The sequence below is a fragment of the Biomphalaria glabrata genome, chromosome 4, assembly GCF_947242115.1.
Source record: "Biomphalaria glabrata chromosome 4, xgBioGlab47.1, whole genome shotgun sequence".
Taxonomy (NCBI): Eukaryota; Metazoa; Mollusca; class Gastropoda; family Planorbidae; genus Biomphalaria; species Biomphalaria glabrata.
The window spans coordinates 11,461,640-11,480,891 of record NC_074714.1 but is presented as its reverse complement, the minus strand read 5'-3'; the positions used below and the strand labels follow the sequence as shown (position 1 = coordinate 11,480,891).

The 19,252-nt window shown below is 35.4% G+C and overlaps 2 protein-coding genes across 2 annotated transcripts; both read right to left on the bottom strand.

Moving 5' to 3' along the window:
• Positions 1 to 926: 926 nt before the first annotated feature.
• On the bottom strand, positions 927 to 12,084 carry LOC106058716 (uncharacterized). Its single transcript, XM_056026294.1, has 5 exons — positions 11,803 to 12,084; positions 10,062 to 10,302; positions 6,112 to 6,292; positions 2,999 to 3,140; positions 927 to 2,407 (listed from the first exon to the last, which is right to left on the bottom strand). The coding sequence occupies exons 1-5, from the start codon at positions 11,903 to 11,905 to the stop codon at positions 927 to 929; spliced, it is 2,148 nt and encodes a 715-aa protein (XP_055882269.1). The 5' UTR covers positions 11,906 to 12,084.
• A 2,087-nt stretch (positions 12,085 to 14,171) lies between these two features.
• LOC106058719 (uncharacterized) lies at positions 14,172 to 18,417 on the bottom strand. The gene is made up of 2 exons (XM_056027108.1): positions 17,654 to 18,417; positions 14,172 to 14,667 (listed from the first exon to the last, which is right to left on the bottom strand). The coding sequence occupies exons 1-2, from the start codon at positions 17,786 to 17,788 to the stop codon at positions 14,209 to 14,211; spliced, it is 594 nt and encodes a 197-aa protein (XP_055883083.1). The 5' UTR covers positions 17,789 to 18,417; the 3' UTR covers positions 14,172 to 14,208.
• Positions 18,418 to 19,252: the final 835 nt, after the last annotated feature.

Below are 19,252 nucleotides of genomic sequence, written 5' to 3'. Positions count from 1 at the left end.
CCCAATTAAACCTTTTAACGTTAGCTCAAAGTGTTATTGAAAGGCTCTTTAAAAAGAAAAAAAAACAACAACTTGTAATTCAATTAAAAAAAAAACAAGATAATGTCAGGCTAGAAATCACAAGCTGTCGGACACACTGTTTAGTAGCAAGTTCCCCTTTCAAACCTTGCGGTGTATGGGGTAGATAATATAAAGGTTATGTGTTTCTGTGGCCCACGGTTAACGAGGTCGTCATGTGGCCAGCACAACCACCAACCGCCTTTACTTTTCCCCAACCAATGTCAGATTCTCATTAGAGCTGAATAGACTCATAGGCGCATAAAGATTTCGAAATTAAAAATCCCAGTCTTCACCAGGATTAGAGCCCGGAACCTCCGGTTCGGAAGCCAAGCGCTTTACCACTTCAACTCCACGCATATCTAGGCATTGATCTTTTTTTAAAGCTGAGCTTCTACTCATACTAGAAGCAGTCATTGATTTTGCAGATAAACAAAAAAGTCTTTATTTCATGAACCGACAAAGTATTGTAGATGTAAGTTTGAAAATTAGTATCGTATATGATGATTCTCCAAAAGACGACATTTAAACAATAATACCATGATTGAGAAGACATCTAAAGACAGCAAACTTTTTCTTGAAGAAACTAAAAATTTTATAGTTATTTAATAATTAATTAATGTTGGTAATTATAAAGTATATGTAAATGGAATTTGGGGTGAGGGGGGGGGTGACACCCTGAGCTGACCGCACCGGGTGACTCCCACTCTAGTGACGCCACTGCCGTTAATATATGAATAGAAAAAAATACAATCCATATTTTATTTTCTTCAATTATAACACTGGCTATTCCAAATATTGTAAATTCATTACCCTATCAAAAAGTCAAGAAGATATCTTTTCTAAACAGAAATTAGTATTATTTTATTTTAACCGATATTAATGTTAACAGCAAGCTTGCTGTGTTTGACATTAATGGTTAGGGCGATTTTACTGTCTTGGTAGTTGAGGGCGATGACACTCTCGGAGTTTCCTTCGGTACTTGATGGTGATAGAGAGTCAATTGTGATAGGAGCGCATGGTAAAATTAATTTCACTGCATCGGAATTTGATTTTGGTGTCAATGTTTTTGTGTCTGTAATGAGTGTCGAGGGCGATTTTACTTCATCTGAATTAGATTTCGGTGTCAATGTTACTGTGTCTGTAATAACAGTCGAGGGCCATTTTACTTCATCTGAATTAGATTTCGGTGTCAATGTTACTGTGTCTGTATTAACAGTCGATGGCCATTTTACTTCATCTGAATTAGATTTCGGTGTCAATGTTACTGTGTCTGTATTAACAGTCGATGGCCATTTTACTTCATCTGAATTAGATTTCGGTGTCAATGTTACTGTGTCTGTAATAACAGTCGAGGGCCATTTTACTTCATCTGAATTAGATTTCGGTGTCAATGTTACTGTGTCTGTATTAACAGTCGATGGCCATTTTACTTCATCTGAATTAGATTTCGGTGTCAATGTTACTGTGTCTGTTATAACAGTCGATGGCCATTTTACTGCATCTGAATTTGATTTTGATGTCAATGTTACTGTGTTTGTAATAACAGTCGATGGCCATTTTACTGCATCTGAAGTTGATTTTGGTGTCAATGTTACTGTGTCTGTAGTAACAGTTGATGGCCATTTTACTGCATCTGAAGTTGATTTTGGTGTCAATGTTACTGTGTCTGTAATAACTGTCGATGGCCATTTTACTGCATCTGAATTTGATTTTGATGTCCTTGTTATTGTGTCTGTAATGAGTGTTGATGGCGATTTTACTGCATCTGAATTTGATTTTGGTGTCAATGTTATTGTGTCTGTAATGAGTGTTGATGGCGATTTTACTACATCTGAATTTGATTTTGGTGTCAATGTTATTGTGTCTGTTTTGAGTGTTGATGGCGATTTTACTGCATCTGAATTTGATTTTGGTGTCAATGTTTTTGCGTCTATATAGAGGGTCGATGGCAATTTGACTGTCTCAGAATGAGAAGTTGCTGGTTGTTGTACTTCGTTTAATATAGATGTTGATAGAAACGCAAGTGTGTTTAAAATTACTGACGATGTTGATTTTACTATGTCTGAAAGAGATGGATATTGCGGTTTTGTGTCTGATATTGAAGGAGGTAGTTTTGTGACTAGATTCGATCTGAAAGGCGTTAATGTCTTGTCAGTGGTGGTGGATGAGAGCAATGCAGTTGGATCCTGTCTGTCAGTCACTGCCGTCAGTGGTGGTGCAGTGCCATCAGTGAAGGATGATGACATCTTGAGAGTTAATTTTGTGTCGTCAGGGGTTGTACTAGTTGAACTAATTATCACAGTGGATTCCAACATCGGAGCATGTGAGGCTAAACCTTGAGTACCACCTGCAGGGAAAATAACAGACGTTTTACTATTAAGTCATGCAACTAGTTAATAACGAATGTGTATTTATTATATTAGGCACTAATGTAATTTATTACAAATCCTCTTTCAGCATACAATTATTTACTTTGGGTCAAACAACAAAACTGGCGAAATATATATATATATATATATATATATATATATATATATATATATATATATATATATCCCTTTCTACAAGAATTGCTTATAATAGAGTACAGGATATGAAGGATTAAATTGGACTGTTGAATAATATACAATTACAACAAATTACAAAGTAAGAGCCGTTTCTTTTCAGATTTTAGGCCAACTACTGCCAAGTAGAGGACGCAACCTGAAAAAAGAGGACATGTCCACCCTTTGCCGACCATTAACCCTAGCTGCATCCACGTTACAGGCACTTTAGTACATAAAAAACAGTAAAGCACAAAATAGTGCTAAAGCTACAACTAAGTAAATGTAATATGTTAATATGAAAATCTTGGCACAATGTCATTATGTCAGTAGAAGTACAAATTAATGATAACAAACAAAAAAAGGGGGCTTATGGGGGAGGGGGTGTGACTGACCAGAGCAGACGACAGGCTTCAGTTGATCCAGATGACGATTTAACTCTGTGAATGAATCCATCTTCAGAAGCATATCCTGACCTGAGGCAAGATATATTAACCTAGACACATCGATGCTTTCTGTGATGAGAATGGTCAAAATCTAAAAAGAAAGTTTAGACTAACTGAAAACGCCAGAGAATACAACAATTACCATAGTATATATATATATACTAGACAGATATTACCCACTGCCCGCAGGTCTTAACTTGCGTATTGCTGATATAGTCACTGATATAGTGCATTAGAAACAATTAAAGAAAATAATAATGTTATAAGTAAAGCGAATGCATGAATTCATGAATAAAAAATATATTATGAATGGAGCAAAAATAGCTAATTGACCTGAATTCAATTTTTTAAGAAAACATTGGCGAACGAATGTAGATCTATGTAAAAATGCTTTAGAAAAACAAATTTGAATGTTAATTTGATTAAAATATGAAATGAATGGACTGTAATTAATATGTTCATGTGTTTAATTATAAAACTATCTTTGCCAAGAAAAGTTGTATCATCTTAGAGTTGAATTAGAGTTTTAGACCTAGGAATAGAGAGATTTGTAACATTTCGTGTAATGTCTAATGAAAGAATGAAGTTAGGAATTCTAAATTCGCAGATATAAGGAACGAATTTATGTAAAAATGCTTTTAAAACACAAATTTGAAGCTTAATTTTATTAAATAATGAAATCAATAGACTGTATCTTATATTTCAATGTGTCAAAGTAAAAAAATATCTGCACAAAGTGTAGTTCTTAAAATTAGATCTAGATCCTTTCAATCTTTTCATGCAAACATAGTAAACATAGCCTAGATCGATGAAGTTATAATTCTTTCATTGAGTTGGTCAACTTTTTTTTTGAGGGTCTTAAGTTTGTTTTAGGGCTACAATACATACACTACGGTCTAAGTTAGTACCCAAGGAACATTTCTGCCAAGTTTTATCAAGATTGGTGAAACGGTTTTGACTTCTATTCGGAATATACATACATCCATACACCTTACTTTCTACTTTATAATATACTATCTTATCTTATCTTATATAATACAGACGTTACTTCAAAAAAGAAGATGATTACGTCCTACGCGTCATGCATTTAGTCATGCATACTAACCAATGACTTAAATTCTGCCAAGTCACTGGTTTTCCTGGCTAGCTCAGGCAACCCATTCCATGCTCTAATAGCACTAGGGAAGAAGGAGTGTTTGTACAAATTTGTCCTAGCATATGGGACGAGGAATGTGCCTTTATCTTGTGTCTTTCATAGTATTTTATTAAATTTTGTTTTTGTATTTGAAGATTAAGGTTCAGTGTTTTATGTATGATTGCTACTTTACTTTTGAGCCTTCTGTCCTGAAGGCTTTCTAAATTTAGTGATTTTACTAAAGGTGTTACTCTAGTCAAATGTGAATATTCGTTTGTTATGAATCTCACTGTTCTTTTTTGTGTCTGTTCCAGTTTTTTAATGTTTTCTTGAGTTGAGGGGTCCCAAACGGAGGATGCATATTCTATTATTGGCCTAACCAAGGTTAAATAACATTTTATTTTTCTGTTCTTATTTGATTTATAGAAATTTCTTTTAATAAATCCTAATGCTTTGTTTGATTTTTTTGTAGTTTCATCAATGATTACGTCCTACGCGTCATGCATTTAGTCATGCATATTAACCAATGACTTAAATTCTGCCAAGTCACTGGTTTTCCTGGCTAGCTCAGGCAACCCATTCCATGCTCTAATAGCGCTAGGGAAGAAGGAGTGTTTGTACAAATTTGTCCTAGCATATGGGACGAGGAATGTGCCTTTATCTTGTGTCTTTCATAGTATTTTATTAAATTTTGTTTTTGTATTTGAAGATTATGGTTCAGTGTTTTATGTATGATTGCTACTTTACTTATGAGCCTTCTGTCCTGAAGGCTTTCTAAATTTAGTGATTTTACTAAAGGTGTTACTCTAGTCAAATGTGAATATTCGTTTGTTATGAATCTCACTGCTCTATTTTGTGTCTGTTCCAGTTTTTTAATGTTTTCTTGAGTTGAGGGGTCCCAAACGGAGGATGCATATTCTATTATTGGCCTAACCAAGGTTAAATAACATTTTAGTTTTATGTTCTTATTTGATTTATAGAAATTTCTTTTAATAAATCCTAATGCTTTGTTTGATTTTTTTTTGTAGTTTCATCAATGTGTGGATTCCATGACAGTTTTTCATTTATTATAACACCTAGGTATTTTGCGTTTTTAGTCTGTGTTACTGGTTTGCCATGAATAAGATAAAAGGGATTAATTTGTTTTAGTTTGTTTGTTACTCTTAACAACTGAAATTTTTCTGGGTGGAAAGACATGCTCCAATTTGATTCCCATTTCTGTAATTCATCTAGTCATATATTACCAGCGGCCCGCGGGTATTAATTTGCGTATAACTGAAATAGTTTCATTCATCATGTCGTCATAGATAGCATGTAATGTGTAGCTAGATCTAGGTCAACACAAGCCATTTACTAGGCTCAAAGTCTTTAGTTATTGACTAGACTACTATGGCATTCAAGTTTGTTTTGTAAAATGTTTGTAAAATGTTTTACATGTTTCGGATGTTCCTTCAGAGTTGAAGATAGTTTACTTCCTAGTCCAAACCTCCCGCAGGACGACGGGGGATGGGAGCGGGCAGGGTTTGAACTTTCGACCGTCAATAAATCCGAACGACAGTCCAGCGCGCAAACCGCACGGCCAGGCAGCCATTTTATATCTATAACTACATTAAATTAAACTAACAATGTTATATTAACAGTTACATTCACGCGTTCGCTTTAATTATAAAATATATTTGACATCTTGATCTCGTGCACAAGCCAATGTTTTCATTCAATAATTGGATCTAGATATCTAGGTCGTATAGCTATTTTTAATCTCCATTCCTAATATTTTTATAATCTTGAATTAATGCATTCGCTTTACTTATAAAATTATTATTTTCTTGAATTGTTTTTAATGCACTATATCAATATGTTTCGAATTATTATTACTATTATTATTATTATTATTATAATGTTGCCAATGGTAACTCCTACAACTCACCTTTAAGGATGTTTTCCTTTTTAACTTCTCTGCTTCCCTTTTCGTGGAAAAAGAAAATGATAACTTTCCGTCCGTGATCAGGATAATCATATCCTGTACATCTGGACGATCCCCTTTCACTTCTCTCAGGACATAGTGACTGGTTAAGCCTAGTGCCTCACTAGTGTAAGTGACTTCATACCTGCACAGTAAAAAGTGTTGTTAGCATATATATATCTAATAATTTAAAGATGAAATGTAAATTTGGTTTATAGGAAATTCTCAAAGTTACAAAATAAAAATTTACTATATTGTGGTTTTCGTTTGTCGAATCCTCTTATTAGCTTTCAACACTAGCGGACCCAGAACATTTGAGTTGGAGGGGAGCGATTTTTTACAATATATATATGCATATATCAGTCCTTAGATTCTATGGGTATAGCCAAGAGGGGTTTGTGTTTAATTAAAACCTCTCCCGAGGGCTTTAAGCTAAAACCCCATGCAATGGGTTTTGAGTTTAAAAAAAAAACACCTCCAGCTGGGTTTTAAGCTAAAAACCACCTCTTCAATAGAAAACAAAATTACAAAGACAGTTTGTGTGGTGCCCCAACAGTCCAGCAGACCAAGGCATAGTTGAAAGTGAAGGCGAAGTTAAATATGAGCCTGGTCTAACTGATGTCATATAATGATTAACTAATTAATCTAATTGTTTGTAAAGAGCCAATCTCTTATTCAAAGCCTCACGAAAAAAAACATTCCCGTAAAAACTAATGTCCTTTAGTTATCTGTTATATTTATGTGAGGGTAGGATATTTTTCACGCTATAATTTGAAAAATCTACTTTTTAATTGCTGTTTTAATTTATGTTCCACTTTTATGCATACTTAATGGATTCTTTATCTTAAAAAATGTAGTAGTTAGTATGACAGAAATTACTGTATTTAGCAAAACAATTGTAAAAATACATTTTTTTTACAAAAAAACTAAAACCGTTTGCATAAATTTGTTAACAATATAGTAAATAGCGATATCCCTTATTAAATGGCCTCCCATGTTTGTTACTATTAATTGTTAATAGTTGTTAAAATGGTATATTTTTATGAATTAAACTACTTGCATAGTTGATTTTAAAAATTAAATTTTTCGCTTTCGGAAAAAAAAGTATCCGTTGCATCAGAACTTTGACTGGTTTAAAATATTATGATGTCGGATTTTCACTATTTTTCTAGTTTACGAGATCTAAACGGGACGGACGGATGGACAGACAGACCACACAAAACTAATAACGTCTATATCCCTTTCGCGGGGACGCTTAAAAGCATTTATGAAAAAAAAAAAGGGGGGGGGGCGACCTGAATTCGAACTCATGGCTCAACACGGTAACCACTCTGCTAGTTGAGAGCGTATGAATATGGAAGATTGTATAGTTATTTAATGTTTTATAGTCTCGTTCACAAATGTAATTAAATTTGTAATAGACCTAGACCAGTGGTTCCCAAACTTTATTGTCTCGTAAACACCTTGCCATGTTTTCTTTTTTTCGTTAGTTTGCAGCACACCGCGCTACACCCTGTCAGAGCATCTCACTCCGCTGTCTCCAGACTGTTTATATGTCGTTTGCAAGGAATTACATAAGAAGCTTTTAATTTTAGAACTCATGCCTACAATGTGCCCTTGAACTGTATTGATGTTTAAAGACATTCTTTTAATAATATCAGATGTAGGCTTGTGTAAAACAGTATTTAAAACTACAACGGCTGGTAAAATCAATGTTTTACCGTATTCTGCTAAAAGTAAATAGATACTGTTAGACGCTCACAAACAATTATCATCTCAATATGATGTCGAAGAGAGATTTTGTAGTTCTATTTTGAATTTATTTTATCTTTGAACATTCGAAAGTTTTTCAAACATTTATCTATTTTATCAGAGTGGCATTGTCTCAAATGATCCTCCAGTATAATTAGTTTCATATCGTCATAAAAAAAAGGGACTTGGGCACCCGCTTGTTTGAAAATAGAGGAATGAATCTTTTTATTAAACATTAGTTACTTATAGACAAAATTAAGCTTTTTAAATAAGTATGGCAATTAAATACAATTTTTCATTTGAATATTAGGATAAATATTTAAAGGATTAACTCAGGTACAATGCATATATTAGTGTATTAATTGCATTAATGGGATGTAAAAATTTAAGTCACGACCTGCTGAAATGAAATCTTTTATCGTGGACATCTCTTAGACCTCCAATTTTTTATCACTTTCGTAGACCCCTTGGAAGTCTTTGTAGACCCCTTGGAAGTCTTTGTAGACCCCTTGGAAGTCTTTGTAGACCCCTTGGAAGTCTTTGTAGACCCCTGGAGGTCTTCGTAGACCCCTTGGAAGTCTTTGTAGACCCCTGGAGGTCTTCGTAGACCCCTTGGAAGTCTTTGTAGACCCCTTGGAAGTCTTTGTAGACCCCTGGAGGTCTTCGTAGACCCCTTGGAAGTCTTTGTAGACCCCTGGAGGTCTTCGTAGACCCCTTGGAAGTCTTTGTAGACCCCTGGAGATCTATATAGAACACTTTGGGAATCAGACTAACAATAAAAAATCATTTTCTCAGGCTTCTTAAGCCGCCAACAAGTTAACCACTCTGCTAGTGGAGAGCTTATGAACATGGAAGATTGTAAAGTTATCTATTAATTCTATAGTATCGTCCTAGTTTTCAGTTTTGTGTTCACTAAGACTCATACGACAACCTTTAAAGCAGACTACTTCAGCTTATTCAGCTTATACCATCACTTCAGCCAATTACTATTTCTTTCCCTTGTTCGACATTCTAAACAAAATAATTTATTACCAATAGTTAATTTACTAATTGATTAATTTTTAGCGCCTCGAGAGGGGGAAAAGACGCTATTAGTTTTGTGCGAAAAGTCTGTCCGTCTAACCGTCTGTCCGTCTGTCCCGTTTAGATCTAGTAAACTAGAAAAGATAGTGAAAATTCGACATCATAATATTTTAGTCCAAAGTTCTGATGCAAAGGCTACTTTTTTCTTTTCTATAAGCGAAAAATCTAATTTTTTAAATTACTTATGCAAGCTGTTTTTTCATAAAAATACACCACTTTTACAACTATTCACTATTAATAGTAACATACACTGGAGGCCCTTTAGTAGGGGAGTAAACCATTAGCCATATTTTAACACATTTATGCAAATAGTTTTTGATTTTTTGTCAAAAAAAATTTTTTTCACATTTGTATTGCTAAGTTATGTAAGTACTGTCATACTACATTTACACAGGGAAAAAATGTTTACTTTTTTCTTAAAGAGAAAAAATCTGTTTAGTATGCATATAAGTTGGACATAATTTAAAACAACAATTAATAAGTAGTTTTTCATATTATCGCCTGACCTGCCACTACGGCAAATAACACAGAACGCCTAACTAAAGGAACATTTTTTTTTCCAAAATGTTTTATTTTTTTGTTTTGATCATTTACAAAGCAATTAGTTAAATTAGATATTCATTATAATACATCAGTTAGGCCAGGTCCACATTCAACTTCACATTCACTTTCAACTATCCTTTGGTTTGCTGGACCGCTGGGGCACCACACAAAATCTGTCAACCTTCTTTCTCAATTCTCTCTTCATTTGTTTTGATCGAATTTAATTCTGATGTTCTTTCTGAAAATATTGAGCCCTGCCTTTTTACCTGCCTGGGTGGACGATTTCGGGGGGCCGATTTTGAGTTTGTGTTTCCATACAAACTGTATTTATAACCTTGTTTTTTCTGATGATTGTGTTGTCAGGTAAAAGAAATAATTGTGCAAAATTTCCGCTTGACTTAGATTGGATGTGCGAGAAATAGCCTGTACAAATTTTGACCAGACAGACAGATAGAGTGAATTGATATAAACTTTGTAAAAAAAAAACCTGTTGATTAAACTTTGAAATCTGGATTAAAGTCAAACTAAAACCTTACCCGAGTTCGATTTTAAATACATCTTTGATTTTCTCCTCTTGATTCATTCTGTCGTTTAAATAGGAAACAATGCTAGCTTTCATGGAGGATCGTACTAAGGCCACTCTGACATTGTCAGGCCCTAGGGGTAGCAGTCTTAAGATTTTCTCGATGAAGTCTAGGACTAGTGTAAAATTGTTCTCCGTCAAGCTGGTCGATGTGTCCACTATGATGACCAGATCTAGCTTCATCGGCGGACAAGCTGCAAAGAAGCATAAACAAAGATCTAGATCTTTTAGTGAACATTGCATGAAAAAAACTTAGTGAGATTATTGTCAAGGTATCACGTGGAAGCGAATCTAAGTGAAACATAAACTAGGAAGTTCACGAGTCAAGGATGTATGTGTGGATCTAAAATGTATTTAGTTGACTTGGATGACCAACAATTAAGAAAGTGTTCAGACTGACTTACTGACTTTTTGACTACCCCAGACTTGCTGAGCTCCGTCTCAACAGGTCTGGGAAACCAAATATTCTCGATCTGTATTATGACATGTATGCACTACGCAAGACAGCAGGGCTTCTTTCCAGGGCGTTTGCAAGAGAGGATTTGAGCCTCTCAAGCCTTCACTCAGAATGGAGTTTGATGATGATGATGATGATGATGACTGTGTCTGGGCTAGTTAGAAAAAGTTTTGAACTGGTTCTGTACAATTTGTACTGATCAGAAAATTAGAGATAGAGAGAGAAAGAGATAGGGGGGGAGAGAGAGAGAGAGAGAGAGAGATATTTAAAATACTCTTTCTCCAACCAATGTCAGGTACCGATTAGATAGGGCACCCTAAAGAACCCAAGATTAAAAATCCTAGTCTTCAACAGGAATTGAACGCAAAACTCCCGGTTAGGAAGCCAGCGCTTTACAAATTAACCACATAACATATAGATCTATGGATGTTTTCTTTCTAGCTAGGAAAACTAATCACATTGAGTTAAAGAAATAAAATAACAACAACAACAACAATAACAATACAAACATTTTTAAACAAGAAAAACATTTACAAATTTTTTTTTGTAAAAACACAATATCCTACCTCCATTATTAAATTTCAAATATAATGATATAGCTAAAAAAAATATTAAAACTATATTTTGATTCAATTCGTGTATCGAACTCCTGACACCGTCGGCTGCTTGATTACCTTGAAGTTGAACTCCGCATTTTCTGAATTGGCCAGCGGGGAAGATATACTTATGTGATTATTTAATGGAATATTTATTATATGGACTTCTAGGTTTAACACTAGACCTAAAGTTCTGATTTAGAACTCTAAAAATCTAGTCTAGATCTACTTGTATTTGTAGATCTAGAATGTATATGTAATCTATATTAGATTTACGTACAAATATAAGCAAAGCTTAAAAACTTTAACGAAATTGAAGCAACTTTAAATTTACTGTTATCGCATAATTACGGTAATACGGCTTACTACGCCATGTTGGCTCTAGTCAGTCTAGACATATAGATTTGTAAGTCTCTAGCCAAATAGACCCTCTATCTATTTTTACTTTGAAAAATTATAATGTGGTCATCGAGCTAGTAATTCTTTTCTCAGCGATATGCATCAACTGCGTCATAGGAAAATCGTTAGAGGAGTATTCGAAATCAGCGTCCACCCTCCATGAAAGAGTGACTTGAATAGAGGTAATGTAAAAAAAATTGAACTAAACACAAATATTGTATAATATACTATTAGTCACTCACCATTTTTTGACTCTATAGAAAAACTTGCCCTGATTGAGCAAAGTGACAAAAGTATTAGGATCTCACACATTAGATGAACAGGACTGAAATTTGATCTAGCCATGCTTCAGCAATATTAGCAGTACTTAGATGAAGTTAGGATGTTCTAAGAGCTAGAATATCACTTTATGTCTGCAGCTTTATACTATAGATCTTGTCTACACTTTGACCAAGTCAAAAACTAAGAGCATCGAAACGGAACTAAACTATTGAGACTACTTACAGACACTTGGAGAACCCTGGCGCTGTTCTTACTATTAAGCTGATGGTTGAATGAAACAAAATGCTGACTTGGTGACGTCTGCCATTGTTACTTAATAATTGTGACTAAATTTGTTTTAAAGAAGCCTCTCACATTACAGTGTCAGGTGTTAAGGGGGGGCCAATTCGACCTTGTGTAACAGGCTAGAATAGATTAACACACTCTCGGCTGCTATAAGAAAACAAGCAAAATAAAAAAAAAATGAGCCGACCCGCGGCGAAGCATACGCCCCCCACCCTCTTTTTTTTTCTTAGCCTTGCTCTCTGTCACCGCGAAAGTTACGTAGGGTAACTCTAGTCCGACTTACAGAAATAAAAGAGTTATATTTCCGTGACTTTTTCATCGTGTTGTCCTGCATGGTTGGGCCACGAAGAGAATTATATACACAGAAGATCCTTCTTTGTTTTGTATATAAAAATGTTTATTACAAAATGTTGAGTGTTTTCTAAAACATCTACACGACCTAACTCCTGACACCAAAACGTCGCATACCAGCCAGAATGGGTTCATGAGATTCAGATTATTTTAACATCTGTGTAACGTAGACAACCTTGGCGCTTATATTTCATTTTGTTCCGAGTCAAGACTAATATGGATTTGATCTTGAATAAAGAAATGTTTAAGGCTTATATAAATTCCTTCCTTTTACCTTGGACTCGAGGGCACGTTCGAGATAGATTTAAGAGAAGAATCTAGAGCCTAAACATTTGGGTATCTGACATAGACTGGTGGACGTGACAGTTCTTGGGAAGTGGAATACGATTATACACTAGTTAGATACAGATCTGAGACTAGAGACTAGACCACAGACCTCTATGTAGATAGATTATATTAGATCTGAGACTAGAGACTAGACCACAGACCTATATGTAGATAGATTATATTAGATCTGGACTGGAATCAGAGCTACATTTCGTAAAACAAATCGTTATCTACGTATTTATCTGTCAAGCTGTAAGGGAATATGTCTCATGAATCTTGGAAATCGCTCTTCTGTATCAGAAAAGTAGAGATCTTTAGTTTTCAAAGTCTAGAAATAATACAATTCAAATTTGCGGATTTTAAATATAGGCTATTAAAGTAGTAAGCACAAACTGTATATTCATGTGAATATTTTGTATAAAGCTATTTCCTTTTAGTTTCCATATGTCGCCGTTTCGACAATCCATCTAAATATTTCAAGCCTGTTGATTTAAGTAATGTTATGATTTTAGATTGTACCATCTTAGATTGCAGATCTTTCTAGATGTTTAAAAAATATACAATGAGTCTGGGAATTATTGCCTTCCGATCTACAACATTGTACTGCATTGTTTTATCATTTTATATCAAGCATATGTTATAAAGGTAAGTTTGAAAAAAAAAAACAACTTTACTTCTTATAGATCTAACTAGTTTGCAAAACAAAACCGTGTTTCAGGACATGTGTGTAGTGTTTAGAGATCAGCGCGTCAGGTCTAGATAAAATATATCTAGGTCCGTGAACTAGACACTATGCTCCTTTGAAGATCAACCTTGATTAGTGTCTAAGAACCGACTAGATTTTTATTTTTTCATGTTCAAGATGTCAAGCCGCTGAGAACTTGTTATAAATTCGGTACAAAGCAGATTGTATTCCTGGAGAATGTAAATTTTCAAAAACAATACAGGCTTAATTTTAGACTAAAATAATCTCAAATGTTTATGTTAGTATATGTAGCAACCTATGTATCTGTATATTATGTTTGCAACTTATTCCAATTCCCAATTTATTTATTAGAAAATTTACATAATGTACAATGGTGCATGATATGATAGAAGAGACAATTTAATCATCTTGCCACGTCAAGTAAGCGAAACAAAACTTAAAACTGGTATGCGCTTTTCTTTTGTTGGATGTCATAAATTGACTTTAGATTTTCTTAATTCTTTCTATTTATTAATTAATGGCACACACAATTTGGCTTCTATCATCAGATGGTAAAATCACACTCAAAAAAAGATTTTTTTTTAATGTTTAGATTTAATTTTCTATCGTTCATTTTTTTTTGTTACAGATATACGTTATTATGATATGCTTAAAAAATTTTTTACGATTAAAAAGTTTTAAAAATCTGTCTCAGAACTCAATCTTCTTCTTCAACTGTCGGTGATTCCTGAGACATCTGAACCACAGTGTTACTCGCGAACTCGTCTCTCAGAAGAACCATTAGCTTGAAAAATTGAACTTTTCGCGCATTGCGCTCTGTTTCCAGTTCAGATTCACTTTTGGCCAGACTCTCGCAGGCAGCGCTTAACAGCTCATCCATGTCCTGCAAATAATCTTCTGGGCCATACAGCTCCTCAAAGTTCGGCTTCAGGAGGGCGTCTAAGAACACGCCCAGAATAGGCGTGAACCGAAGGTTCATCTCGAGAATCTGTCGATAAAGTAAAAGGGGACGATCTTGACCGCTGTAGGTCGTAAAGAATAGGTCCAAAATATTGGAAAGCATAGGCGTGACGCATCCAATCATGTGATTCATGGCGTGGAAAAAGTTTAGGTTTGGGGCTCCAGATGACAACTGTATCTCTGTGGTTCGGTCTCTCTGAGGACAATGAAATTATACACAAATTATTTATTGTGAACAGAAACAGAAAGAATGAAATTAAACCTTTAAAGTATTTATTGTACAAGCTGTTTGTGTTTTGTCAACAAAACTCTAAGATTCTCATGTGAGTTTTAAGGTAGGCACGAGGTGAGATTAACAGGAAAAATATAAAATACTTTTTTTTTAAAAAGTCAAAGCTTATATTAATTGTAATTGTATCAATATGGAGAAAGAAGCTGATATCTGTGAGAAGGTTACCGTAATGGTTATTTAAAATGTATTTTATATTTTTAAAAAAGTACGACTGTAACTCAAAATGGAAGGCTCAAGCCTCCAAGAGCCGATGCACAGCCACTGTGCCATCGAAGTGCTTATGAAAATAAGTTTTATAATTATCTATTGTAAGGTTCAAACTTTAAAGCGACAAAATATAAAGGGGACTAATTCAGCTTATACCGCCACATCAGTCAAGTACTATTTTCTTTGTTCGATACCAAACAAAATAATTAATTACCAATTATTATATTAATAGTTAACTCATCGGTTAACTATTTGTAATTTGATTCCTGTGTTGTCGGGTACAAGAAAATAATTGTCCAAATGTGTAACTTGATCCGAGATTGGGTGTGGGAGAAATAACGTTTTCAAACATTTTACCAGACAGAGTATGTTGCTATAAGCTGTTTAAAAAGAAAAAAAAAGCTAGATATTTCAGAATAGCTTTAATTAAAAGACACGAAATGCAGCCCTGGGGTTTTACTTTTTCTACATTAATACTTACATTTACCATTATGTATAAATAACTAGATTCTTAGATACATAATTTTAAACCTTCATTTACTAATATAGTAAACAAAATAAAAAAAATACTTTAAAAAAAACAACAACAAAGAACAAAGCCTATATAAGGCGAAAAATCACTGCCACATCTTTCAATACTTCAATGTTACACTCTATATCTTTCTATATGAATTAAATAATTGGTTAATCATTGATCCATGTGTTGTCATTGACTATATAAATAATTGTGCACAATTTCAACTTGATCCGAAAATGGGAAGTGGAAAAAAGAAATGGGCGAAAAAATGTTTGTAGCAGACAGACGGACAGACAGACGGAGAGCTAATATAATGTCAAAAAGATAAGCTAGTAAAAGACTCATAAAGACCCTTGTCCTCCAGTAGGACAAATAAGCGATCTTTCTAACATAGAATATTTTGTCTCAGCCAATGAAACCAATGACTTAGAGTAGGTCTCTAGCGTGTACCACTCACATTGGACGTCATTTTGTCCGTCCGCCCACTCAGGTTAGAAAACGTATGACTGATGGCATGAAAGGGGCGTAAATACATCAAGTCATACATAAAACAATATTAGTTGCTGGCTTGGCTTTCATTTCCGGCAATTATTTGTGCGTGTGTGTTTGTGTGTGTGTGTGTGTTTGTGTGTGTGTGTGTGTTTGTGTGTGTGTGCTTGTGTGTGTGTGCTTGTGTGTGTGTGCGTGCTTGTGTGCGTGTGTGCGCTTGTGTGTGTGTGCGTGTGTGCGCTTGTGTGTGTGTGCTTGTGTGTGTGTGCTTGTGTGTGTGTGCGTTTGTGTGCGTGTGTGTGTGCGTGTGTGTGCGAGTGTGCGTGCGCTTGTGTATGTGTGTGCTTGTGTGTGTGTGCTTGTGTGTGTGTGCTTGTGTGTGTGTGTGCTTGTGTGTGTGTGTGCTTGTGTGTGTGTGCTTGTGTGTGTGTGCTTTTGTGTGTGTGTGTGTGTGCTTGTGTGTGTGTGTGTGCTTGTGTGTGTGTTTGCTTTTGTGTGTGTGCTTGTGCGTGCGTGATACGCATGTGCGTGTGTGTTTGTGTGTTGATGAAATAAAATGTATGTCCAGAGTGCATGACATTCAAGCTACCAGGAAGTGGAATAAATCTATGCTTTAATTATAGTCAATGTTTATATCTTTAAATTTACATCACATTCAATTTCACAGGTTATGTTTAATGAGAAACTGTATATTCCATGTTCTATCATACAAATTATGAGGCGCGGTGAATAAGCGGGTAAAGGGCATGGCTTCCGAACCGGGGTCTCCCGGGTTCGAAACCTGGGGAAGACAATATTTTCAATTTCGGTATCCTTGAGTGCACCAGCTCTAATGGGTACCTGACATTTGTTGTGGATAAGTAAAGGCGGTTGGTCGTTGTGCTGGCCACACGACACCCTCGTTAACCGCGGGCCACAGTAACAGATGACCTTTACATCGACTGCCCTATAGACCACAAGGTCTGACATGGGTACTGTACGTTGACTCTGTCATACCAATTGTTGGCTCTGATTATGTATTGCCATTTTGTAATGCACAATTGGACACGAAAGTTCATCACCAAGAATAAAGATTATTATGATATATAACATCTCTATACTCTTATTTGCTGTACGTTGTCAAGAGAGTGTACTAAGATTCGATTTTTTTTATTCTGAGAAATTGTATCTAGGGCAAGGGAGATTCAAAGAAAAGCGAGGAAGATTTAAGGAAGCAAGAGAGATTCAACATTGACCGAAAAGGATCCAGCATTGACCAAAAGAGATTCGGCATTGACCGAAAGAGATTCGGCATTGACCGAAAGAGATTCGGCATTGACCGAAAGAGATTCGGCATTGACCGAAAGAGATTCGGCATTGACCGAAAGAGATTCAGCATTGACCGAAAGAGATTCAGCATTGACCGAAAGAGATTCAGCATTGACCTAAAGAGATTCACATTGACAGAAAAAGATTATTGACCAGAAGAGATTATCATTGACCAAAGGAGATTCAACATTTACCACAAGAAATTCAACATTGACCAAAGAAAGAGATTCAGTCATTGCCGAGAGAGGTTCAACATTGACCGAAAGAGATTCAACAAAGGTTAAAAGATGGCTTTGACTTCCGAGTAATCTTATGTGTTACGATTAGGAATAATGAAATATCGTTCAAGACAAGAGTAAAATGACTTACCAGATTTGAGCCGCATGTCCACTGGTTTTGTAACCTACTCCTTGATAGTACAGATCTCACAGGAGTGAAGATCTGTTTCCTTCTCGTACGATAAAGTTTTCTTCTAAGTCCTCGCCTGTACCTGTGTCTATTCATGGTGACGCTAGCAAATAAAACTCTAACGCAGATTTAAGAATATTGTCAACCGTTTCAGGTGTGTTTCTATTTAGTTGTAGCTCGTGAGGGTCAGCTCATAGCGTTGCGCAGTGTGTGTGTGTTTGTGTGTTGTGTATGTGTGTGTGTGTATGCTTCTGTGTAAGCTTTATCCGCGCGCATGTGTGTGTGTGTGTGTAAAAGTGTGTGAATTAAAATCTGGTTTAAGGGCTGTGTTTCAATACCAAATGATATTTTGACTTTGCGTAGCACAATATTTTTCCCCATTGTGTTTTCAGCAGGTCAATGAACTTTTGGTCAAGCGACACACAAACTGAACACATCCACGTACTTTCAGGCGACACAGGCGGCCTAGATTTTGTTCAGCGTCAGAACATTTCTTCTCCCAAAACTGGACACATCCACCTACTTTCAGGCGACACAGGCGGCCTAAATTTTGTTCAGCGTCAGAACATTTCTTCTCCCAAAACTGGACACATCCACCTACTTTCAGGCAACACAGGCGGCCTAGATTTTGTTCAGCGTCAGAACATTTCTTCTCCCAAAACTGGACACATCCACCTACTTTCAGGAGACAAGTCTGGAATGTTGATATCAAGCGTGGATCTGAAAGTTGGACGTCACATTTTAGACTTGATTTCAAGTCGCCACTGTTAGCTGTAAACAAACAAAACAAAAACATTAAAAAAATACTTTAAAAAAAAATAATTTTTAAGAGAAAAACAATCCCCAAAATACGTTTGCATAAAGGAGGTGTTGTCTTTTTAAAAAATGAAATTTGTGAATGTTTGTGTTATTTGTGTGTGCAAGTGTCACGTCATCAAGATCAAGTAACATAATAACAAAGGGCAAGATGGCTAAGTGGTAAAGCGACGGGGTTCCAAACCGAGAGGTTGGAATCTCGGTAAAGACTTAGATTTTTAATATCTGGATTTTAAGGACGCCCCAGAGACCAACCAACTCTAATTTTACCTGTCGTTAGTTGGGTAATCGGTAAAGTCTGTTTGGTTCCTATGCTGGTCACATGACAACCTGCTCGTTAACCTTTGGATAAAGAAACAGATGACCTGAATATCATCTGCCCCATAGATTGCAAGGTCTGAAAGGGGAACTTTACTTACTACCTTCACATAACAACAAAGCCAAGTGAACATTCTCCCAGGTAGTTACTATTCACAGTTATAATAAAAAAAAAAGACTTCGCTTAATCTAGACTTGTCTCAATGATATAGCAAAAAAAAAAAAAAAGCTGTGTCAGAGCAATAATGTGTAAATGTGTTGTATACAAAAGGAATACTACTAAATAATAAGATGTGTCTCCTTCTAAAGGACGGTAGGTATCCTGAAAGATTGTCTTCTAAATTCTTTATAAATAGGGGCGGCACTCCTTTAATGGTTGTGGGGGATAAAAGTACCACGTTCCTTTGCAGGATCAGATTGATACTT

What these genes read in the sequence shown, in the direction of transcription:
- LOC106058719 (XM_056027108.1), bottom strand. Translation starts at nt 17,788, where the DNA reads ATGAATAGACACAGGTACAGGCGAGGACTTAGAAGAAAACTTTATCGT. An exon ending in GGACATGCGGCTCAAATCTG is followed by an intron (nt 14,668 to 17,653) that starts GTAAGTCATTTT and finishes CATTGTCCTCAG; the next exon opens with AGAGACCGAACCACAGAGAT.
- LOC106058716 (XM_056026294.1), bottom strand. Translation starts at nt 11,905, where the DNA reads ATGGCTAGATCAAATTTCAGTCCTGTTCATCTAATGTGTGAGATCCTA. An exon ending in TTCTATAGAGTCAAAAAATG is followed by an intron (nt 10,303 to 11,802) that starts GTGAGTGACTAA and finishes GCTTCTTTGCAG; the next exon opens with CTTGTCCGCCGATGAAGCTA. An exon ending in GAAGCCTGTCGTCTGCTCTG is followed by an intron (nt 2,408 to 2,998) that starts GTCAGTCACACC and finishes TTTTCCCTGCAG; the next exon opens with GTGGTACTCAAGGTTTAGCC.